The following is a 25011-nucleotide window of genomic DNA, read 5'->3' as shown; positions in this document are numbered from 1 at the left end:
TTACTTTCTAATTAAGTGACCATCTTTACGATATTTCGGATTGTATTCGTTTTCTATGATTAAAAGCCGAAACACTGGTAGCACCAACAAAAGGTGCATTGTTCCTAGATTAATTTGAACAAACTAACAATAAACATGTTGAATGACAACACGTCCTTTTCTTCCCGTAAAAATTGCGTTAAATGGATTTTAGAAACAATTTGATATCTCATTGGAATCCTTTGCAGCCACAATATATAGGAAAATATGTAACTACCGAAAACATATCGTGAGTACTTGAGGGAACTAAAATCTACTTAACGGTTATTTTTCTCGTACGGTATAAGAGTTTGTAATATAATAATAGGACGTGAGAGAGAGAAGAGAGAGAAAAAGAGAAAGTGAGAGAGAGAAGGTACTTATACTTATATTGTGGATGAAAAGGAAGCTTAAGACAAATACTAAATAATAATAAAAAATTATCGCTTAAAGAAAAATTTACACGCAAAACAATAATAAACGCATTGATTCGAGAGTAAAACATAGCGACGGGCGAATTCTTAATTCGCAAGGTACGACGCATGACTTTACTGATAATTATAATGACGCACTATTATGAAATGAATTCATAGGATTTTACAAATCCATTGTTAAGCTCCAGAGCTCGTTAAAACATTTCTTAATTATTTCGTAATATGTTTTAGGTAAGAATTTAAATAAAACGTATTTCGCTTTCATCATTTATCGATAAATAGTGACATCGATAACTACATTTTTTATACCTAAATAAAGCCAAACGACGTCAATTTCACGTCATAAGAAATCGTGAATGCCTTTGATTGATATCAATATCGCACGGGCCCATGAACGGCAGGTACTTATGTCGCGGTCAGTTAAGTCACCAAAACTTTTTTATTTTGTATATGTTGAATTATTTCAAAATGTATAGTCCAATTTATCGATTAACGATATGCATAATTAAATTGCTACACACACACAGGAACCAAACCATAAATTTCGAGTTACTCGTAGAATTTGTTAGATAGGTAAGGAATTTTAATAATTGAACAAAACATACAGGTATAGTTTCAGTAGTATTTATATATAGCCCAGTCTTACAAAAAAGTGACCGTATCGTTCCAAGGGACGGGCAAACATTGCTCACCTGCGTTAAGACTAACAATAGGTGTACTGTCAGTTCAAGGTTTTCATTTCACTGAGAAAGTAGGTATATAATGTTGCGATATTATAAGCACAATAATTAAAAATTAAACTATTAAATTCAAATACAAATCCTACTTTCACTCTCCTATATTTTACTTCCATTTTTATTTATGAAAATCAAAGCGGACATGTTTCTTTTTTTCCTGATTTATATATATATATATATATAATGTTATGTGACCACCTTTTAAATTGCCTTAATTGCCATTGTGGCAACGTCTCAATATTCGCAGGCCTCTCGGGACGAAGGGAACTTCAGTTTGATCACGTTTGTCTGAGCATTCTTCGAGCCCGAGTATTGGCTTAAGTTTTAAAGTAGACGAGCCATAGCTAATTTCAATCGGTGCTGATGCATAAGTGGCAATAGGCTGGGGCTGTTTGTTGGTGGCTTTTGGATGTTGAAGTCAACGGAGATTGGCGCATCACATGGCATACTTGCGCGTCCATTCACGTGCCAATTCATTGTACTTCTCCCTGTCAGTTTTATATAACCTTGCTATCTCTGGTACCAGCGGGTCATCTGGATTTGGATCGCAGAGCAGGGAGCATATTGATAGTAAAACTAAAAAAGCAACAGAGAATTTTCTCCCTTAAAGACTATCTTAAAACTTTAGGTTTCATAACAATTTTATTTCATTAGTTTTATGTTCACATTGTGTTCAAAAGTTTGTACACACCCTTTGATATGGTAAGTGCTGGGGACCATTGCGATCTTAAAATGTCCAAACAAATACTCCCATTACTGTTGATATTTGGATGATAAATTCTAGTTGTAAAAGCAACCTGCATATATACATAAGGAATTAATATGCCTCTTGTATATTGTTATAGAAGGAGTTATTGAAAAAGTAATTAACATACCTTAGGTGGTTTGAATGGATAATCTGTGGGGAAATGAATTGTAAGGAAAAACACTCCTCCTTGGTATGGACTGTCAGGCTGAAAATAATATTTACTCCTAATTATGTGATAATATTTAATTGTAAATACTTTGAACATATATAGTGTAGCTTTTATTTATATTCATAATAAAAGATTTTATTTAAATTATATTTAATAAAGTTAAATTATGAATTAGTTTGCAATATTAATGTTATTAAAAAGTAGTAAACATAATTATTCTAAATGTAAAAACCAAATAATAATTATATTATACAACTATCATATCATAATAGGATTATATGACTTAACAGAATTAGAGGTGATTCATAAAATCTTGTTGAAACATCATAGTAAAGATAACATGCATTAGGTTTTATATTTTTAAGTAGAATTGTTAGTCATAAGTAACATAATATGAGTTTCATTATTTTAGAAGTTACCTTTAAGTATCAGAGTGAAAGCGAAGATACTTGAAAATAATACTCACAAATTATATTTATATGTTCATTAATAATTCTAAGAATGTACTTTTAAGTTAATAAATATTAATCTAATTAATTCAGAAATAGTATTAAGATCATTATATACTTACTGGTCCCATAATAGTTGCTTGCCAATGGAATACTGAAAGCAATTACACGATTAGATGTAAAAATTACAGTTCACTACAAATCATAATTGATCATCATAAAAATTAAAAAACAATTAATATATAATTATATCAACAGCAAAAAATTATATAATTTGTAAAAATGATCAGTAATAATGAAAAAATAGTTCCAGTTACCATTGATAATAATTAACATATATCTTTTAGAAAAACAAATGCAATAATGTGCTTTTACATAAAGTATGATAACAATTATACTAGTGATGCAGGCAAATTATGATTTGCCAATTTCTAGTTGAAGCACATGCAGAAACAAATACTTTCAAAGAACTTACAATCGTCTCCCACAGGACCGGCGGAGCATTGCGCAGGTGGATCTCTACCAAGGTCCTGAAGTTCCTAAATATACCAACAAATTTTAGTAACATAAATAAAGAGTTTCTCTGAGGAATATGTGTATATAATATAAATGAAGTTATAATTATAAATAATTCGTATTTTATATATAATAATTCATATTTCTAATACATAACTTGTTCTACTTATTCTATGTTTCCATGTTGAAGAAGTTGTTATATTTTAAACTAATTTTTTTTTTAAATAATACATTCTACTAATAACATAATCTTCATACAGTGCATGATGAAATTTTAAGTTTTACGATGTATATATCTATAGATGTATAGATTATATGTGAAACATGTGTAAACAAAGTATTCTAGAACATTCTTACATACATGTATACAGGATGTTTCATTTTTATGCTGCCAAATGGTGTCAGCACATTCTATGATTAAAAATAAGACAAAAATGTTATATAAACATAGTTATAAATGCTCAATTACAAAGTTATAACAAAGATACCAAAATTATAAATAACTGGTTTCTTGTTTGATTTTATATGGAACAACCTCATAGGTCAATTTAGTATTTACAAGAACAGACAAAACTTTGAACAAGAACTTTAGTAAACATGGTCAACCATGAGAATTCAGATCAACCAACAAAGAGGATTCAGTCATTTATAAATTTGGCATCTTTATTATAACTTTGTAATAAGACACGTACAATCCTATGTTTATATAACATTCTTTTTCTTATTTTTAATCATAGAATATAGTGACATTACTTGGTGGGATAAAAATGAAACACCCTGTACACCTGTACATATAAGATACAAATAAATTAGAAGATTTTATATAATATACAAATCCATAAATATACAGTATAATTTAATCATTTATATCATATACTTTGAAAAACTTCAACTTCTTTATATACAAGATTATCATCCAAAGATACTATAATAGTAGTATTATAATATAAGATAAAATAATGCAAAGTATCAATACAGATATTAAAATATAGCCATAAAGTTATAGTGAAGTTATAATAATTTGGAGGATTAATTCAAACGAATACTACTTAATGATATGATAAAACAAAGTACGACTACGGATTTAAATACCTGAAGTACTTGTTACACAAATACTTGTAATAAGCATATGGTTACAGAATCAAAGCTAAGATAAATGACATATCACTTTGTACTTAGTATGATTACTCATTATGATTATAGTATATTATATGATTACTCATAGAACAATGCATCCAGAACTTTCTATTTTTTGCCCTGCCACTGTGAATAATGGTTCGGTTAAAAAATATTATAACGACTGACAGGTCAAATTGTTGGTAGGCATTACAAAAAGTATATCAATCTCTAAATGATTCACTTTATCCAACTAATGTGTGCTACAGTCACATGGTGAAAATTATATTGAGCTATGATACAAATAGGTGATGGGTCACTTAGAAAATTTCTAATGCTATTTCCATCCACAAATGGAATATGAATGCTCTAATGAAATTTTCATAATTTCTAAGTTATCTATAGTTTCATGCATATATGTATATATGAGTAAACATATATGTATACATAGATGTAATGCACGGTTTTACGTTACTTCCGGCAATTTATCGGCTAGCCACTTAAAATTTTTTCAGATTTTCACTGTCACCGTAGCTACGTCCACTGGCACAAAGTGGCACTGTGCAACGTGCGTAATGCACTATGTCGACATAAACGGGTACGCAAGTAAATCAAAGCACAACCGAAGAATGCAAAAAAAAAGGGAAAAGCCAACATGATTTTCAATGCTGGCTCACATTGCTTCACTGCAAAATCGTTAAGGGCGTTCAACCGCATTCGACACACATCACATCAACACCCGATTGTCTTTGTACAATACGAACACCTCTGATCATTCACGTACCTTATTAATTCGTTTTAAAGCCATTTGTTGAACTGTGTGTTGATATTAACCGGCTGAAAATCAGACAGCGATAGCCGCTAGCCGAAGATCTTTGATTAGGGATTGCAAGATGGCTGCCTTCTAAACGTAGCCTTACCGCGTTGGTCAAATCAGTATCCGTCAGCTATTTCTGCACCTTCTCCTCCATATTTAACCAAAGTATTTGTGATTGTACTTATGATTATTTTAACAGATAAATTTTATAGTGAAAACATTTTAATAAAAAATAATATTATTATGTTTTCTTTTACACCTTTTATTGTGAAATTAAGCCAGAGACTTCACGGATTTCCTTTTATCGGCAACTAGTGGATTTTTAACATTATACTATCATTTCTCGGTAGATGTCGTGATGAGAGGTACAAATGATTGGCCAATGCGCGTGATTAAACGAATTCTGCTTTTAGTATGTATGTATTGTATATATTGTACTATATATGTGCATATATACATTGACACTGATACTAATTGTAAGTATTTACATCAGTTTAACAATGATCATATAAATTTGAAATACATCCTATTCAGTTATCACCTTAGGCCGTTTCCTTTCTTTAAAGGAAGTATAGTAACTAACCTAAAATAATTAAATCTATATTTCGGAATAATTAAACCGAAATACAAAGGAGATAATGGGGGAAAAATTGTTATTACTATATAAATTATACACTTTGTGTGCTTATCTAAGTATGACATCACCTGTTCCAAGAAATTATTTTTCTCACTACATACATATATATACCCGATTAATAATGATATATATGGCAAAACAAAACAAACTACGTTGATCCCAATTATAACACTAGGTTAGATAAGATAGATAAAATTAACAAGTCATATCGAAATATCAATACACATCTTAATATTATTGAATGTGAAATACGTATATTTCACAATATCCTATTATTATGACTGACAATAAAAGGAAAATAGCAGGCTGTACATGCATTCAACAAAAGTTGCACAGGCAACAACGGAGAGATCAATGCAAAAGGAAGAGACAAACATTCGTATATAATCCAGAGGAGGAAATGTGGCATGAACCGTATTTAAGGGACTTACGCAAAGAATTTTCAGATGTGTCTATATTGTGTGATTCGAAGATCGAATTGCCATGGAAGGATATCGCGTTACCAGCAGCCGGCATGAAAATTCGTCAAGAAGTTTCGTTAACTCCTTTGAACGATCGTAATGGACAAACGGATGACACAGATGTTGACAAAGAACCAGTGGAAAAAGAATCTCTGGGAACTATGCTTTTACCATGGAAAGATTTGATTATTACGGAAACCTTACCATCAAAACAAGACAGCCCCGATAGTTGCGATTCTACACTAGAAATTCCATGGAGTGATCTTGTACTCGAGAAGCCAATGGATATACAGCCAGTGCAGGAAGAAGCTTGCGTTACTGACGATGTCGAGATTCCATGGAATGACATTTTAATACCGCGAAATATAGTGATCGAATCACAAAAGAAGAAACATCCATCTTCGAAGTATCCACCTCGCTCATTGCTAGGAGCGAAGGGTGTTAAATGCTGTTGTGTCAGTGTTGGATGCAAATTGTAGAATGAACTTTACAACGAGTTGTAAATAATTTATAAATTTCCGATAAAAGACTGAAATATGAACTTTTATTAGGTTATATTTTTTTAAATACTTTGGTTTTATTGATTTTTAATGTTCCATATTTTCTTTAAAAATACATAAAATTTGTCGAATTTCGGTAGAAATTTTTATATTATGAAAAATTTATTTAGTTTCAAGAAGTACAATGAAATTATTTCATATTATAAATTACGCTATATGTTTTATAGGATCCTAAAAATTAATATACATACATGTAAATCAAAAACTCGGAGATTAACTTCTAGGAATTATTCCATATTTAGAAATTTATGTACGTACTATATACGTATATGTATAAAAAGTATATATCAGATTGCGCAAGTCCTTACAACTACAAGGTCGTTCGGAATCTTTCTCATTAGGTTTATTTTTAACTGATCGAAGACGTTTAACACGTGGTTTATATCACGATACGGAAATACATGTAATGTATTGATACAGAATAAAAATAATATTTTTATCAACTATGTGTATATTTTTTCTTGCTTTGTTTATACATGTTGATAAATACAAAATAGCATACACATAAAGACCGTTAACAAAGGTAAAAAAATTTGTCGTCATTTACATTACCGACGGAAGTCAAGTTGCGATTCAAATACATAAATTGCCTGATGGCGTTAGTGTAACGAAACGTTGGGTAGCCATGATTATTATTTGCTTGATGTTCGTGATTGGCGGCAGTCGGCTCTTGCCAGTGGACGCGAACGGTGGTTTGTTCGTATTGTAGTTAAGTCGACAGCTGCACATGAAAATGGCGTAGTAAGGTGGTATAATGCCGTAATTCTGATCGCATAAATGTTCCGTGAGAAGTTTTGAACAGCGAACAGGGATTTACCACTTGACTTTTCAAGCATCTGTAACGATACCGTCCAGTCGAGAGCATTGTGATTAATTTGATAGCTCCGCTTATTCTAATAGCAGCGTGAAATGTGTATTGTGTGTTGGTGACTTGTACTGTGATTTGACAACGCATGTGTTCGAGTTCCTCGTAACGTTTTGAAGTTCGCATGGAAGTGTACAGGCTCGATTAAGCTAACGTGATTAGATCTTCGTAAGGGAAACACAAAAATGGCATTTACACTTGAGAGAAATCGTGAATTTTTCCTCGTGACAGCTTGACGACCTCGACTCCAGACGAGTTCAAGATGGCGCCACCGGCATTTTGACACTTGCACAAGATTCGTCAGCTGGATTTTACAACCGTTCCGAGCTTCGATTATTATGAGCAGAGAATTTTACGTTCCTTGTACACCTTACGCTTATCAGGTAAGTGAATTATCGCTTGTCATTTTTCGTGGTAATCGCACGGTGACACAATGTGTCCGGTAACCACTGCTTCCTGCATCGCCATGTCCTCCCAATCGAGTATGTATGTACTCCAAATTGTTAATTTCTTTCGATAACCTGTAAGCATTTGTGTTTCATTTTTCATACATAATATTCAGTACTGAAAAATTCATTTACCGTAAACGTTTTGGAAATGAATGCGTTTGATACAATTCGATTATACTCTGTTTCCGATATAGATAATAGTGATAGTTATTTCTTGGCAATGTCGTATAGGCTCGTTTGATACAAACTGTCATAATCACGTGAAATTTAGGCGAAACAGTGCATAATAAGATATCACCCGTGTAATAATATACGTAACTCGATGTACCACGACTTCTTTTTTTTTTTTGGTTAGTTTCGTTTGAAAGTACATACATCAAATAGTGTCTTGTAACGTAGCAATTCACCGATTGCTATTTAAATGTTGAAGTTGTAATAAGAGCGAAGGAAAACAACGAAGGTGATGTCAACGAAAAAGTGACGGTCGATAAAAACCGACGGGTAATGTCAAATCGCACGATGTGAAAATTGACAAGTAACAAGGTCTACGCCTAGTTTCCGTGTACCTCTTCGTGGATTTTTTGACTTTCACTATGAGTGATGGGCCTTCATCGGAAAACGTGGCGGAAAATAACGCCTCCATGGCGAACAACGGGGGGGAATTACACTCGCAGGGTTCCATTGACAAACGTGTTAAAGATATGAGTCTGTCTATCGTGAGTAACATAACCAAGAAGGTGAGTGAGACCTTAAACTTGGATGCTTGACACTCAGAAAATTCTGTTTACTTTTAATAAATTTGATATTCTTATAAATGAATAATTCTCCTGTTTGCGAATGTAATTTCATCTTGTTTGCATTAGTCGTAATCTTTTATGAATTTATTATAATATCGTTTGTAGTTCGGTTACTTAAGTATAAAGCGGTGCTATTATTTACCTTTAAGAAAATTCCTAGTTTATATATGTTTTACTTTTGTATTATTTTATTTTATTATAGATGTACGATATCTTTAAATTATTTTATTAATTATACATATGTGTATGTGATTTTCTTAATTTGCTGCTTTATATTTGTTATATTGCATTGTGAGTGTTTTTAAAAAGAAATTTAATGTAATCGGTGTGTAATAATTTATTTACAAATTTGAATGCCATTTAGATTAACTAGCAAAGAAAGTATTATTTATTGAAGTTATTAGTCTTATTTATTTTTATCATTAAATAATTCAAGTAGTATCTAACGCCACATCGAAAAATGTATTTAATAATATTATTTCAATATTAACGTTATTACTTGGTTAGATTTATGAAATCTCTATAAAATGATTTTTATATTTATTAATATTTAACTAAAAATGCGTAAAGTACCATTTTATTTAAAAATCGAAAAAGGAAATATGCAAAATTCTATTAGAAAGAAAAATATCCATATAAGTTATATTAATATACGAAGCAGCAAATGTAGAAATATCATCCGTATCCAAATGTTAAATCAGTAATCACTAATATTCGCATAACAAAAAAATTGCGAACGAACTGTTCTGTAGCATGCACTTGTTAATTTGGTTTAATTTAATTTCTCGTTCCGGCCTTTATAAGTTTCGGGTAAAGAAAATGTTTTTGAGCATTTATATTTATTTAACAATTTGAATGTCTCACGTGCCGCGATATTTCGTTTTGCTTTTCAACGAAACCTCGTTTAGCGATCATAACGAACAGATCAGATTGAAGCTACCGAATGCCGCTTCCTACCTGAAACGTTTGATGAGATTGAAGAATGGAGGAAAACTCGAATCCGAGAGGGAAATGATCGATGGCGCTTCTGAAGTATCTGAAATCACGGAAAGTATGTTAACTCACGTGATGCTAGAAGTCTCGAGTGGTAAATTATTATTATAGTTGGTCGTTAACCTAAGCATATTCCATAAAAGAATTTATCTTCCATGGACGACAAAGCTTTCGTTTCTCTTCTTCGTAAAGCATTTAATCTTTAGTTTAAACTAACAATCAAATAGAAAATTTCATTATCGTTCAGTTATGATAAGTTAAATGTTGTCTTCTTGCAGGCGGCTTGTTTTTATATTTCTTAAAATATAAAACTTATATTTTCTTTTCTAGACTTCAATATCCTTTGCATAGAACCTATGTTTACATAAGTAGGTAGAAAGTTTTAGTTAAACTCTTTCTTCTTATGCGTGTGAAGACAACGAAGATTTTGTGGCAAATGTCCTCAACTAGTTTCTTTATTTTTATTTTTACATCATTTAAACGCCATATTAAAATTGCATAGGATCTTATCTTGGATATCTATCTTCAGGCAAATTGAAACGTTTTCAGATTATCGTTAGGAGTTGCTTTATTTGTTATCGTTATAGATATGTCAGGAACTTTCCCCCATAAGAAATATTGTATTCGTCATACAAATAGGTACTCCATTACAGTATCAAAAATACATTAAAGACGATACTGTCACAATTTTTTCAATTTTTACCATAAAATAATTCATTCGGAATAACTCGCGTTAATTTATAGGGAACAGCCAGCGTACATTTTTAATAAACACGATTTAACAATATCAAAGTAATACGTGTATAGTAACAAACTAATACTATTGAAATTAATCACTAAATAGTGTGCGTTAATAAAGCAACGACTATTATTCAATTTCTCTTTCTCCACATCCCATAGTCATTCAATTTATTAATGATAATTGTGTGTTCCAAATATAAGCATGTACTTTCACGATCTTTGCTGCTCAGTGTCATTTCAATATTGAAAATTTCTATCTGGCAGTTCATTTATTTGAAAATCTACCCATATAAAATCAAATATTGATAGTTGTCGTGTTTTATATCTGTCTGTATAAAACCGTTGACGAGCTGCAATTTGTTAGTGTCGATCAATGAACAGGATATACCGGCAGACAGGGATTCGGTCGACTGGCCGGAGAATCATGTGATCGAAACAAGGTGGTACGAAACTCCCAGTGACCCTTCGAATCCTGAAGGACCTTCCACTTCCACCGTGCACACGGACGACAATACAAGTATTTTCAATCGTTGATTACGATGGTAGAGTAGGGTTTGACCCTCTCATGCGGGCTTATTGATTCTCCTATAGTGATTTTTGTGTTTAATGATTCATACATTAGCTCCCTTATGCCTTTTATTTCTTTATTTATTCTTTTGTTATTCCACTTTTATTAGATTTCTACGAAAATATATTGTAGATGTTTTCTATATTCGAGAAGAAAGTAACCATAATGAATTTATTGAAAGATTGTCGATGTATTGATTTATTTTTAATGAAACGTTTTCGCAAGAATTCATCGTCAAATTACATTGTTTGATATTTATTCTGTATATCGTATAACAGGTAGATATTATAGAATTTATTGGATAAATTTCGGTTGCATTCATAAAATCACAAAATATACTGAATGGGTTGTCCCACAAATGCGACTATATAAAATATATAAAATCATAACACACATTTTTACATACAGTGCACGTAAATACAATTTTAATTGCGTTTCGCGTTTATTCAACAAATTCATTTTTTAAGTAAAGCAGAAATTAACACGGCATATACATATATGTTTTCTTTTTTCAATATTCGTTTGTCTCATAATTTTTTTACGTTTCTTAAATGAATTTCTACCGGTAAGAACGTTTCTCCCATGTTTCTTTCTTTTCTCATTCTCTTTCCATCACGGCTTATGCGACTCGGAAATCGAGTACGATATAAAGTTCATCGATTCGTGCGTCATGAAATCTAGTCGGGCTTCCTTGCAGGCGAGTACCCGGCGATCGCTACAGTAGCACAAACTCAACCTGTTCAAACGATTTCAAATTCTGTGACCACCACCGAAGCGATGACTACAAATGGAATTTTTGTGAGTGTACTGAACCGCGACGCTGCCGCGGCGAGGAACATTATGCAGTTTAGGGAAGCCTTGTCTTCGCAGATCGGGTAAATTCGATAATTATTAATCAACGATAAAGCTGCGACCAAACTTTAATATCCTATATGTTTTTCACAAAACCATTCGAAAAAGAATAGTGTTTCTATTAACAATAATTAGTTAGAGAAATGTTCCCTCCCACAGACTGAGTTCAATTCTCGATCAGTTCAATTTGACTACAAAGGGTTTTGAACAGTGTATTTATGTTTCGTTTTTTATTTCAAAGAAAAGTAGTTCACGTATTCTCCGAATTGCCATAAAGTTTGAGATGCCAGTGAACCGTGTAAACATCGCATTCAGAAGGACTACAATATTTGTATTCTTTAGATCGCAAGCGGAAAGGCTTAGAGACCAAGAGACTCGAAGCGTTCCGTTGGTCTATATTCAAAGTGAAGATCGTCACGAGCTTTATCTGCAGAGCACCGTAAACGGTGAAAGTGGATTTAGTGGATCGAGTACGATCGGGTAAGCGTTTTGTGAACTCGAAAATTACAGTGTGATTTAAATGATAGTCCGAGTTCGATCGATTATTTAATCCGCGTCGTGAGGTTCCGAACGCGAGCTTCCTTCGTTTCTTGAACCATATGCCATTAGCATTTCTGTCCTCGACACAAAATAATACCAACGTTTAATCGTTTTTCATTATAAACAGATATTATAATCTACGAACAATAAAGACACAGTTCGTGTAATTAAATTAGCCGGAAACATGTTATCTTATCAGTGTCTTAATTGTTTTAGCCAGAAATTGTAATAAGAATTACATATAATTATACAGTTGCAAACATTTTTATCCAGAATGCTAATTTATACTATCATTTCTCCTTGTTATCTGTTGCAAGCAATTTGCAAAATGCTAGATTTGTTCTTTTATAGATTTCACATTTGTATCTGTACTATTGAATAATGGTTTATTGTATACAAGCAATTGTGTGTTTAAGAGGATAACAATTACAAAGACGAAGCTATTTTGGAGGCAGTTAGTAGGATCAGAAATTGTTATTTTTATCTACTTTTCTCTTAAAATTTCTGAGAAATTTTATTTTCCTTTGAAATATAATTACAGGTAAATTTTGTCGAAGTTAACGTTCCAACATCTCGGTACTCTGAAACTGCACGCGAAACGCATTAATTAGTCGCGGGTGCCGTTTCGAGGTTGTGTTGTAACTCGGTGACTCGTGTCGCGTTGCTTAACGTCGAATGGCCTCACGAATTTCCGATGCGCTCGAGACTACTTACTTGATAGCGTGAGAGCGCTTTATAATCGAATCGTGGTGTGTTGAAAATTAAGTGAATTATTTAGCTATTACTTCATTATATCCATATATGTGTGCGCATGTAGCATTATTTATTGACTATAGATATACAGGGTGGTTGGTAACTGGTGATACAAGCGGCAAGGGGGTGATTCTACGCGAAAAAAGAAGTCGAAAATGTAGAATAAAAATTTTTCGTTTGATGCTTTGTTTTCGAGAAAATCGACTTTGAATTTTCGCTCGGTACGCGTGCGGTACGTTATAACGGATCTCACTGTAGATCGTTGTCTCGATGGAAAAATTAAAAAAAAAAATTTAAAAAAATTTGTATTCTATATTTTCGACTTCTTTTTTCGCGTAGAATCACCCCTTTTCCGCTTGTACCACTAGTTACCAACCACCCTATATATGTCGATACAACAAATTCCATATGTTTGAATGTTGGTGTATAATATATGCAGCTAATATATAGCTAAGAAGCATAATGGTGTAGGTCAGTTCACTGCCTAGTTTCCATAAAATAGCGTTCTACGTTTATTATCACAAAACGTTGATTATATTTCTTCAAGTCATAAAGATGTATGGTAGCAGAGAATAATTTAATTGATCATAAAACCAACGATAAATTTTGAAGTTAAAATACGTAACTGTATTCAGGTTCTCAAATTCTTGACTCGCGTTATTATGACTCTCAATCTACCATGAGTTCTATATAGCGATTGGTTCGATACTGAGGCAACAAGCAATGAATAGGGTGACTCCGAAATCGTGGTGCATACGTGCAACACGTGAAAACGAATCGAGTATTTTTCATATAAATGTATTTTTATTTAATTCCACATAAACATACAATAACATTTCAAGCCCCGAATCACTTTATCTAGCTATCATTAATTATCGCTGATCATCAACAGCACATCTGGTCTGCGAAACGCGCGCGTCCCTTTAAAATTGATCCGAGCTCGTTACTCGATCTAATATTTGCGGTGAAACACGTTGCACGCGCAGTATTTTCTTGTTTTGCTTTGGTTTTCGCGTGCGCATGTTTCGTAGCGCACTCGCAAGCCGCAGGGCACGCCGAAGCGCAAGGATATCGAGTGTATAACTGCGCGGAGTGGCATGACTATCGAGTGGAAGATTGTGGCGCATCGTGCGGCTCTCCTCGGTAAACCTATTCGCGTGCTAACCGCGCTAAAAAATTGGTAACGGTATCGTTATTGTGGTCGGTTTGCATTCGTTGAATGTTGCCGATACTCTCGGTAGAACGCCGCATCGTCGGAAACAGTTTCAACCGGTAGATCGTCTTTACTCTTATTAACCGAGCCGAACGACACAGACGAGTGAACTTTAAGAGGCGATTGTTGGTCTGTGACGCGAATTTTTTTCCTTCGAAATTGGTTAGCGGTGTATTTGGGATTAGAAAATAAAAGTTCGTAGAAAGAAATTGTACAAATGAAAGTTGATGTGTAGTGAAAATTATTTCCTTAATTTTTCACTGATTTTTGAACGCTGGAACAGCCAGTCGCTGGCGTGTACCTATAGTGGCTCACGAAAGTATTCGAACATCTATAGAAGGCTTTTGCGAATATATTACGTGTTTTATACGAAACATTTTGAAATTCGATTAGCGCTGTAACGAGACTCGATAATCATGATTGTATCGGTACAGTTGGAGAAAAGTCTAAGAATGTACATAGAAACTACGAGATATTTAGTGCAAGTATCGCATAGATCACAAAAAATGCTGCTTAAACACTATTGTATTAATAGACCGTAATATTCGGTAGAAGCATTTTTAACATTTAATATATTCTTATGATATCTATTCTTGCTGTATCCTAATTTTTTATCGAACATATGTTCACAGTAAATATTCTGTAATTTCTATATTTAATTTCCAATTGATTTCAAGTGTTGCCGATATTTTCGTCACAGTACTACTGAAATTTCAACATGTTTTATACAACGCACAATAGGAACACGATATTCCACAAACTTCTACATGCATTTTCAGTAATAAATAAAGACTGCCACTTTGTGCTTGATTCTGGTCGTTTATCTTTATTGCTTCATTGTATTTTAACGACGTTGATATACGTGATACATTCCTCCTTTTAAGTAATAATTCAGGCTAGAAATAATTTATATCTATATGCATTGAATCAACAAAAGAATAAGCTTATATTTTGTGTTCTTAAAAGACCCATTATCCTACATTTCCTGGTATTTTCTCGATTTTCTTCAAATAACAGTGCACGGTTCCATAAACCAGATTAACCCTATTCGAGGTGCAATTCATTGTTAGTTCCAGTTATGCTTTCGTAGGTCCGATTAACATAATGTCATCAAATTCTGCGAACCACTTGGATCATTCTAACGGTGGCATACTTGCTATTTTCTTAAATTTTTAAGTCTGTCGTTCTAAAAAAAAACGGGGAGAAAAAAGGAACAGTTTACAATGCGTATGCTATTTACTCTGCTTTCGATCTCTATATTTCTTATCTAATCTTCACATAATTTAAAAGTAGAGCAGTTAAACGTGTAGCGTTTTGCACAAGTTCTAGCGCGTATTGCAGTAAGAATATGTATTTTTTCAATAACTGAAGACTAATATAATTTGTACGTATTTCTTTAACCGAGCCACTATCGGATCGGTTTAAACGGAAAAGATAATAAGGGAACAGAATTAATTTTTTTTGCAAAAGTTATTTCTAATTTTGAATATAGAGAAAAAATACATAGATTAAACTGTACTGTGGTAGAATGTCAATTATAATATATAGAAAAAACTGTGTTAGAAGATCAGCAGTTTATTCAAGAGATTTAGCATACTATCAGGTATTAATCATAAATACCGGTTAAGTACTAATTGTAGATGTTACATGTCCATTTCGCGTTTAATTAAAACTGTACATTTCTAGTTATTTTGATCAGTCTATACAATCTATAAGGGACAAATTGTCCAGACGTTTCTAGTTGAGGATAGAATAAAAGTAGAAGTCAAAAGCACGTCTGGCGTATGAAAGGCAATGGAAAGGAAATCTGAGATCCTTGCACGAAGTGAAATGATTTGTCGAGGTGATTTCACGAAGGAAACATTGCATCTATTCTACCATCGTTACGCCGCGGCATGGAGCCGAGCCAATCGATTTTCATGTAGCGTACCATTTCTCCTTTGGTTTCCTGATTTACAATTTGACTGATCGAATCAACCGTGTAACGCGTAATGAAAATATGAAATTACAATTAATCTACTTCCGAATGCAATAAGGAAGGAATTACAGGATCATTAGAAACTTGACATCCTGGATAGAGCATCGTTCGTTTCATACATTCGCTATTATTCGCTATGCAACAAAATCTCAACTATGTATCGTGTTTTATTTCTTCTATTTCTCTACTGCAGGACTGCTTCTTATATCGCAACACCTGTATGACATTCATATTTTTACAACCAACCACGTCAGTTATATATATGTATAATTGTCTATCTTGCAATTTCAAATTAAATAAATTAAACTAAAATTAAATTACTATCAAAGTATCGAATAATAAGTATCGCGGATAAGTTTTTAAATACTTTCATGAGCATTTTCACACGTACGTGTATGCACGCGAAGTAACGAAATACAATATAAAATGAAAGGTACAAAATCTTCTCCTGTACTTAATGACAATCTCTATTTAATAACGAACTTTGTCCATTGTTATTGTACGAATCGATACGAAACCGTTTCTGTTTCCATACAATGTATCTTTTATTCGAATCGTACAGATCATTGGGTCGAATTCTTTCTTCTCACCGGTCGAAGGAGCAATTAACGGAGAGAATGATTCACGATGTATGCACGTGAACTCGTTTCCTCGTGTTTTCGATTTTGCAACACGCGAACCGATCGGCAGTATGGACGAATTCAGTTTCTATCGAAACGTATTGGCTTTATTATATTCAGACAGTGAAGTGTAACTGAACGAGTTTTGCTCGTAACGCGAGGTGCCGGACTTTCACGAGTATGCGTTTTGCTCACTGGATCGTACGGAGATCCTATTTGATTACAGGCTGCGTTCGACCGAGCCGTGGTTACGTCTGATCGTGACTCATTCGTTTCGTACGCTTGTGTACACCAAGTACATTTGTATCTATCGGTCACCTCATTTGAGAAAGTCGTGTGGGGTAATGCACATTGAAATATTAATTTCATCTGTTATTTATAGAGTTCTTTGTCTCTGGCCACGGAGAAGAACGTGTATTGTGCGTTTCGTGAAACATTGTATGTGCACGAATGAGGGAAAAAGTAAGAAAAATAGAAAAGTAAGCGAAGAATATCAGCTTTGCTTTATTTTGTGTTATCTAGGATTCTACGATTTAATTTGTCAACACGTTGAATACGCAAGTCGAGCAAAGCTTATCGAAAGTGAGGCTGAATAAATCGAAGAAAATTAAATATGTAGTAGGAACAGCTGTCGAAATCGTATGACGTATAATTGATTTTATAATGTACACGTGCGAAGATAAAGTAATCAGACAGATAACGTAGTGAGGCTAAACCGACCATTAAAATTAGGTCTATGCTACAATTACTAGTCGCGCGTAAATCTGTAATTTTCGTGTTATCGTTGCTAAGAGGATTATTGATAATACTATCGTACAAAGTATTATGCAAAACTGGTTATACAACGGGTAAATGATATTTCTCTCTCGAAGAAAGTCGAGAACTCAGTACAAATTGTATATTTTGCAAAAAAATCATTCGAACTCCTCAAACTGTTCCACCGCAGATCTACGAACATTCTGATATAAAATAACATAATATTATGATATACAATAATTCTTACAAAATATTACGCATTATTTATTTCGGTTATCCCCGCAGTTTTGGTGTCAAATAACCCCGAATAACAAAGTATCAAAGCTATCACGCTTCGCCAGTGATAGACGTATCTGTATATGAAAAATGTCGTATAAGGGCAACAAATGACAAAACGCTGACATTCTCCGGGCACCAGTCTCCCGATAAAGAACCTCACTTTCTCCGCGTAGGTACTGATTATGCAAGCAGAAATTCGAGCAACGGAGAAATTTCTCTCGTTTAAAACTGCGTGCTTGCGATTACATGAGCCGAGTTCGCTTCTCCTTCCGACCACCTACTTCTCGTTACAGATTCTTCGACTCTAATGAAGGGGTAAATCGTGCTTTGCCGTTGGAATAACTTTGGCGATTTGTCAGGGAGGCAGGTGCATCCTGGCACGGAATATGGATTCGTTGGTCGGTCGATTGTGTGGTACGGTTATAGAGAACCAGGGTAGCTATATAGTCGTGTACGGGCGACTGTGGCGTGCCGATAAGCTTTGCAAAATTTTCGATTACGGAAGAACGAACGGCTAACCGCTGTCTCGTGATCCTGGCTCGCGTATTTTAGTTAAGAATTTCGCCGACTGCAACCAATGCGGAACTCGCGACCAGGGGTTCTGCGCCGAATCGTGATGGCAAGTATCTGGATGGAACTGTGGTTATAGCGAGATGATGAATTGGCAAGATACGCTGATGGTCTAGGAAGTCATTAAGCAGCAGGTTAACGCGTTCATTGGCGATCTGGTTTTCATTAATGTCTGTGTTATTAGGTTGTAACACGTGAAAATGTAACCGATGTTGGAAACAGTTGATCGATGATTACCAGATTTTACATGACTTAGAAAATAGTGTTATTTCAATGTTCTGTTCCGTACTATCCGCCTGCTTTTAAAATCTTCGTGGCTGTCCGTTGTAGTTGTTTAATGTTGGTTTAGGCGAGCGGAAGATATGGGTGACTTTAATGAAATTTAGAATAATTATTCCGTGTGAATTTAAACTGTATCACGATGCGTGTGTGCAGTGAAAATATGTGGAGAAATGCTTTGGTTTTTGTGAAAGGTTCTATTCGCGAAAGAATCATTTAATGGGTTTTTCAAAAATTTAAATAGATTTATAAAACAAAAAGTAGGACATTTGAAAAAGTTAAAAAGGACCGGTAATTGTAAGGTGATTTGTGAAAAGTTTTTATTGTTTCTTTTTATATCTAAAGAAAACAATAGCAGCAGCATCAGATTGCCAGGAAATGGGAAACATATATCAAGAAAACAAGCTTAATCGATTAATAGTTACGTTTTTATACTTCTGTGTGCCAATGTTATAAATCACAGAAAATTAATTCAATTACAATATGGAGTTCTATTAAATTCACCATATTTGTAGCACCGACTCAGATCCAAGACGTATACAGTGAACGTGTTACAAGACTGTGTTACTATCAACGAAGTTGAAGTTTATCAACGTGAAATGTTTGTCATTTAGTGTTATTGAATTAATTATTGGCCATAAACCCTTGAGGCGATGAATCTGACTTTTTAAGATGAGATCGCTAAAGATTAACAGATGTAGTTAGACGAATTGGTATACGAAATTAACATTCTCGAGTTGCGTGATTCGTTGCTTCGCTACTAGAATTTTCTCGTCGCATTATCACGTACGGTGTGTCTTATAAACTTTAATCGCGTGTTTCGTAGTACGCCATGAAGCGTACACGTGTGTTTGATTTATGATCAATCGTTAACTGAGAATAAAGGAGCATTTTATTCCTAATTATGTCAAGTTTACGTAAGCTTCGAGAAATGGCTAATTATCAGCGCATCGATGTTGCATTTACTGCAGAAAATTTTAGTCTATATTTATAGCTTGTATGTATAGATTAAAATTCTTGTTTATTGTAGACTTATAATCATATTTATGATCCGGTATAAATTAGCGTATTGTATTGCATAGAAGTATTTATTATTCAATTTATCGGATAATTAAAAAATTTATTCTTCATCAAGTGGATATTCTTCAGTCGATTAAGGGAGTGATGCAGTAATTTAATGCTACTATAATTTATACGTTGCAAATTGATAGGGGCTATATGTTACCACGATGAGTTATGTTCATTTTTTTTTTTAGAAATCAAGGTATATTATGTTAGCGTTGTCTATGGGAGACACTGCTGTGTAATTTTATATTACGCATGTATATGTAATAGATGTGAGGATCGTACGCTAATAACGAAGTGTAGCGTGCAATTCTTTTATTCATTCATTGATTAAATACATCTCATATTTTATACGAAGACGCGTATAAATATATGTTAATATATTTTCCAATCTCGGGAGAGGTCATCAGCAAAACGGTTGATTCACCCTTTCATCATTTATTTAGGATATTTTTATCTGTTTCATGATAAACGAGTAATTCGTACAAATATTTCGACATTTAGAAATATCTAAGAACGGCTTACAAATGGAATAAAACTTATTCGCAATTCTATGATTAGTTTCCGAGACGAAAGTAACATTCTACTTTAGAATTCTAAATATGTAGCCATACGGTCATCGTGGAAACGAGGAGGTTAATCTCATGCATTCTCGGAAGTTCTAGGTACGATTAGCTAGAAATTCCAGCATTCTTTTGCGGCGGAGATTTTTGAAATTCAAAAGTTACATTTCGAAAAGAGAAAAACTCTAAATGTCTATGAATTTTTATTTATACGGTAACTTTCTTGGCTTCTTCCATTTCATAGCGGTAAAAATAAAATTAAATGAGAATTCGCATACGACATAGCGGCATCAGCGGAATACGAAGGTTTAACAATTTATACCTTCGATACCAATCAAATACATAATTCGTTATTCCAATATATTACCTTGTTTTTTAATCACTGCGTTACATACTACGTACATATTTCAATTAGGTCAATAGAACGTTGCTAAGTAAGCAAGTACGCGGTCATTGAAAAATTCGATTCTAGGTTACTAAGAATAGAAATTTCCTTTAATTAATTTACATCGTTGAATTCTATCAAATTCACGTCGTACTTACGAAAAAGGAATATCCAAAATCTTTTTGGTTCCTGTTATTCTGTTCATCTAAATTTCATAATTCTATGAAATCGTAGAAATTCGAGTATTTCACACCGTGAGTCGCGAGTTGATTGCAGATGTGTCGCGTTAAATGTTAAAATACGAGGGTAGTTTACACGTTCGTCAGGAATTCGATTCTCATCGGATAACATGAGAATTATTATGCTACTTTTCTCTTATATCGAAGTATATCGAACTATATCAATTTAGTACCGCTTCTTAATCAACCCTCGAAAGCAATTACACTTCGTACGATCTTTTAGCGAGTTGCAAAAAATTATCTTCCTCGAAAATATGACTCTCGATTCATAAAACTTTGAGAATGCGGTCTGCCTCGAGTCGATACATAATTGTACGAATCGTATAAGGTGTGAACGCTATTCTTAGTCACGTTCACGTTCACTTTTTTGACACGTCTTTTTTTCGGGCTTATTAAATATCTTCTATTCCGATTTTCTTAATATGTACGTGCTATAAAGTGGTGTAGGTAAGCACACGATACGTCGATGATTAGGTGGGTGGGCGTGCGTGCATGCGCATCGAGGGGGTTTTTAGTGAGAACCCACGTTGTTCGTTCGTTTCGTAGTTCGTAGGCGTTCATCCGACTCTGTTTTCCGTGGTGTGCGAAGATGTTCGTATGTGACGGGCGTCACGCACGGTTTTACTTATCGCTTTGGAAAGTAAAAGTGCTCGTCCTACGGGTCTTCCACGTATCCGCACGCAACGCACCGCGTCGTAAAGTCCAGACAAAACCACGACGAACGTCTTTCCTTCCGGCCAGTCTGTTCAATCGTCGTCCACGAACGCTAATCTCGCTTATGGAAATGCCCACGCTATCGTATTACGCGATGACGAACGTTTCTCGCTGTGGAATATCGTCGTCGTAATTAATTCGTTGGTAAATCCCACGTTTCAGGCGCTTTGCGTTGGAAGATCCTTTTCTTAGCTTTCAGAGATTTCCTATTTGGTTTATAGATGCTGGCTACAGATGCTGCAGAGTTAAGTAGGATAAAACCAGCGTTTCTGAGTAATTTAACGGAATTACTGATTTAAGAAGCCTGCAAGACGTGGCGTGTATAGAAACCATTAAAATATAACAGTCTAATGCTTCTTATGAAAATATATTTTTACGAGAAATAGCTTATAATAAAGTTTAGAATAAAATGGGTTTATACAAAGTTTATGATGAAAACGAATAGAAAATGTTTAAATTTGCGTAGCTTTCAAAATCGGTAATTTCAATGAGAAATGTAATTTTGTATCTTCTTGCCGAGATACTTTGTGAATAATTTTATTTGACAAAGTTCTATAATACACGAAAGCTGAGAAATTTTTAAAGAATGACAGAGCTGCAAGGATGGACAATTTAATTACACTGGAACATGTAATTTTGAAAGTTAAAAGTAGGAATAATAAATATTAAGTTATTTGTAATAATTAAATAAATATCGGTTATTGATTTTTCTTTATTTTTGAATTTATCGATTTCTCAATCAAAGCGTAAAACAGTAATGAAATAATGTGAGCGCAAATTTTCTAATATTTATGGCAATATGAGCGACAAATAAACTGTAAAACATGCTTTATTGTTAGATATGCATGTACGATAAAACCGATACAGGAAGAGATACATAGACACCTATGCGTAACCTCCCTATATCCTCCATTGCAGTCATGCGAAATTTATTGTACGATTTATAAGGTTAACTATAAATTTCGCGTATGCGATAGCTTCGGGACATTTCTGCTTTCCGTTCCATTGAAATTCTTGGAGGATATAGCTTCACGTTTCTCCCATTATTCATTAAACGGGACATTTCTCAGCTGAGAAATTCAAATTGGCGAACATTCAAGTTTTCAACGTGTATTCGTAATTAATCATTCTATACATTGAACAGTTCATATCGATCTCCTCATAAAATGAAATACGATTATAATATCTGTTTATCTATTGGTTCGTGACACAGGTCAAACTTGTACACTATGCTATAAAAATTGGAGTTGTAGTTAAAATTGCAAAAGTTAAGCAAGAAGGCAAACGAGTAAAAATAAACATCAGTGAAAATTTTTTCAGTAAACGAACCGGATTTGTCCTGAAAATTTTTTCAGTAAACGAACTGGATTTATATTATAGAATTTCTTAACGAGTTAAATATGTACTTCTATGTTCTTCTATATTTTTTTATATTTTTATTAAAAGGAATTCTAAGGAATTTTTATTAAAAGGAATTAAAATCTTTGGAAAATTTTTGAAATCTATCGTCTGAATAGAGTTTCTTCTTTCTTTTTTTATACTCGACGAGCAATAGTAATAATACATTTTTATCGAATCTTAGGAGTGAAATTAGTAGCATGTCGGGAAACGATCATCTGGAAGTACGTAATCAAAGAATAGGACAGGACGTAACGCCGCAGTTTTTCAGCGGCATGTTAAGTGTAGACAGGGTAATACGCAAGCCAATTTGCCGCAACGATGATGAACCAACTATATACTGACATTTGCTGTTGAAACCGTAATTCTCAATATGATAGACTTAATAAAGAAACGATCTTCTTTTTTTTTTTTAGTAAACGTGTTTTTATTATCTAATATATTTCTTAAAATTTCCTTCTTTTATCAAGGATCTGTGTTATGTATATTACATTCCTAAAATATCCTGATAACACGCAATGTATTAAAAAAAAATTATAGATTTTTGATATTGCTGGTTATCGAAATAACATATTTTCTATTATTCCTTATATAATTGCAGGCAATATTTCAGCAAACGAACGTAAATATTTGAACGATTAATTTCCGAATATATATGTCGGAGATGAAAGGACATCGAGGCTTCCCTTTTGGAATGCTGGGAAAAACTCCAATAGCCTAGTCCAGACTTTTACTATAGCTACACTTAAGTAATGAAACTAAGAAATTTTAATGTTCTAAGTTTTAATGTTCTAATCCGATTTTATGACGATGGGCTTGGGCTTGAAGTAACATAACGAGTCACTGAACGTAGCCACGGTCACGGAAGGGACGTGTACCTGACAGAGGTATGGAATGATTATATAGCTCTCCTTAGAAAACAAAGAGAGGTAGGGAGAAGAATATATAAGGGCAGTTCCACTTGGACTGCAGGTCAGTTCATGCAGATAAGTTTTACTTGTACGTGGAGTCATACGTGTATCACATCGCATTTGTCATCCCGTGGACCGTGGATTCGTTATCGAATCTGAATTCGTTGTCATCAACATCTCGACCATCCGATCGCCGCTATTACTTATAGCCTCTTGTAGTGACCACATTTGTACCAATAAATATCAGCTAAAACCGCGATGGTAAATTTGAGCGAAGGTTCATCAAACGCCCAAAATTGCAACCTTAACCCGACATATAAATGCTCCACGGGATCAAATTATAGTTCTGAATATTGTAGCCGATAGAAAAATATCATTAGAAAAATTAAACGGTTTTAAGATCATCTCTATATGGAACTACCTATACATTTTTTTATTTTCAAAGTACGCTGTATCTGATAATAAATTGCATTATTCGATAATATTATTAGGAAGATATATCACATATCAAGAATGGCAGACAAAGTTTTATCCGAAATAAACCAGTAACATTGAACCGGTTAACCGAACCAGTATTTTTGTGTAAAGATGTAATTTTCCTGTTTAGTCTGGATGGATTTGCGCATTTTCTGCGCGAACCCTTCCTGTTTATTGTTTTTCCTGTTCTTTGCACAAGTTATTTCCGCCGCTGAGACGTAAAATCTTGCGTGTAACTCATATATGATCACAGACGTATTTAAATTTTCCACGGTAATTGTGCTGCTTATAACGAACTTTTTATGAAGTTGAAAATACGTGGTGGCAAATATACCCAGATTTCA

At 33.7% G+C, this 25011-nt stretch overlaps 4 protein-coding genes across 9 annotated transcripts in view; 3 read left to right on the top strand and 1 right to left on the bottom strand.

The window, feature by feature from the left end:
* Positions 1 to 1060: 1060 nt before the first annotated feature.
* Positions 1061 to 5282, bottom strand: LOC117233838 (ubiquitin-conjugating enzyme E2-17 kDa). Its single transcript, XM_033494461.1, has 6 exons — positions 4972 to 5282; positions 3031 to 3094; positions 2678 to 2709; positions 2065 to 2142; positions 1881 to 1986; positions 1061 to 1765 (listed from the first exon to the last, which is right to left on the bottom strand). The coding sequence occupies exons 1-6, from the start codon at positions 4993 to 4995 to the stop codon at positions 1626 to 1628; spliced, it is 444 nt and encodes a 147-aa protein (XP_033350352.1). The 5' UTR covers positions 4996 to 5282; the 3' UTR covers positions 1061 to 1625.
* Positions 5283 to 5388: 106 nt separating this feature from the next.
* Positions 5389 to 6659, top strand: LOC117233828. Its single transcript, XM_033494450.1, has 2 exons — positions 5389 to 5480; positions 5551 to 6659. The coding sequence occupies exon 2, from the start codon at positions 5919 to 5921 to the stop codon at positions 6579 to 6581; it is 663 nt and encodes a 220-aa protein (XP_033350341.1). The 5' UTR covers positions 5389 to 5480; positions 5551 to 5918; the 3' UTR covers positions 6582 to 6659.
* Positions 6660 to 7323: 664 nt separating this feature from the next.
* The window catches only part of LOC117233795 (uncharacterized protein DDB_G0284459), a 118278-nt gene continuing 100590 nt past the window's right edge, over positions 7324 to 25011 (top strand). For all 6 annotated transcript variants that reach the window (XR_004493409.1, XR_004493421.1, XR_004493410.1 and 3 more), the window contains exon 1: positions 7324 to 7910. Coding sequence is in view for 2 of the 6 variants with exons in the window: in XM_033494404.1 (XP_033350295.1) it covers positions 7866 to 7910 (45 nt within the window). In the remaining 4 variants the exon portion in view is untranslated. The remainder of the gene's footprint in view (positions 7911 to 25011) is intronic.
* Positions 9438 to 23692, top strand: LOC117233823. The gene is made up of 5 exons (XM_033494436.1): positions 9438 to 9860; positions 10872 to 11024; positions 11773 to 11950; positions 12270 to 12407; positions 23464 to 23692. Exons 1-5 carry the CDS (start codon positions 9629 to 9631, stop codon positions 23621 to 23623), a joined length of 861 nt encoding a protein of 286 aa, XP_033350327.1. The 5' UTR covers positions 9438 to 9628; the 3' UTR covers positions 23624 to 23692.

The sequence above is a fragment of the Bombus vosnesenskii genome, unplaced genomic scaffold (genome assembly GCF_011952255.1).
Source record: "Bombus vosnesenskii isolate JDL3184/JDL3185 unplaced genomic scaffold, Bvos_JDL3184-5_v1.1 scf7180000013263, whole genome shotgun sequence".
In the NCBI taxonomy this organism is placed as follows: domain Eukaryota; kingdom Metazoa; phylum Arthropoda; class Insecta; order Hymenoptera; family Apidae; genus Bombus; species Bombus vosnesenskii.
Note: the sequence above shows the minus strand (reverse complement) of the source record. Positions and strands in the feature narration are given on the sequence as shown.

Excerpts from the sequence above, each read along its gene's own strand:
- LOC117233838 (XM_033494461.1), bottom strand. The coding sequence starts at position 4,995 with ATGGCTTTAAAACGAATTAATAAG. Across the intron at positions 1,987-2,064 it reads ATCCATTCAAACCACCTAAG|GTTGCTTTTACAACTAGAAT; the intron begins GTATGTTAATTA and ends GTATATATGCAG. Across the intron at positions 1,766-1,880 it reads AGCACTTACCATATCAAAGG|TTTTACTATCAATATGCTCC; the intron begins GTGTGTACAAAC and ends TTGCTTTTTTAG.
- LOC117233828 (XM_033494450.1), top strand. The coding sequence starts at position 5,919 with ATGACTGACAATAAAAGGAAAATAGCAGGCTGTACATGCATTCAACAA.
- LOC117233823 (XM_033494436.1), top strand. The coding sequence starts at position 9,629 with ATGTCTCACGTGCCGCGATATTTCGTTTTGCTTTTCAACGAAACCTCG. Across the intron at positions 11,025-11,772 it reads GCACACGGACGACAATACAA|GCGAGTACCCGGCGATCGCT; the intron begins GTATTTTCAATC and ends GCTTCCTTGCAG. Across the intron at positions 12,408-23,463 it reads AGTGGATCGAGTACGATCGG|GAGTGAAATTAGTAGCATGT; the intron begins GTAAGCGTTTTG and ends ATCGAATCTTAG.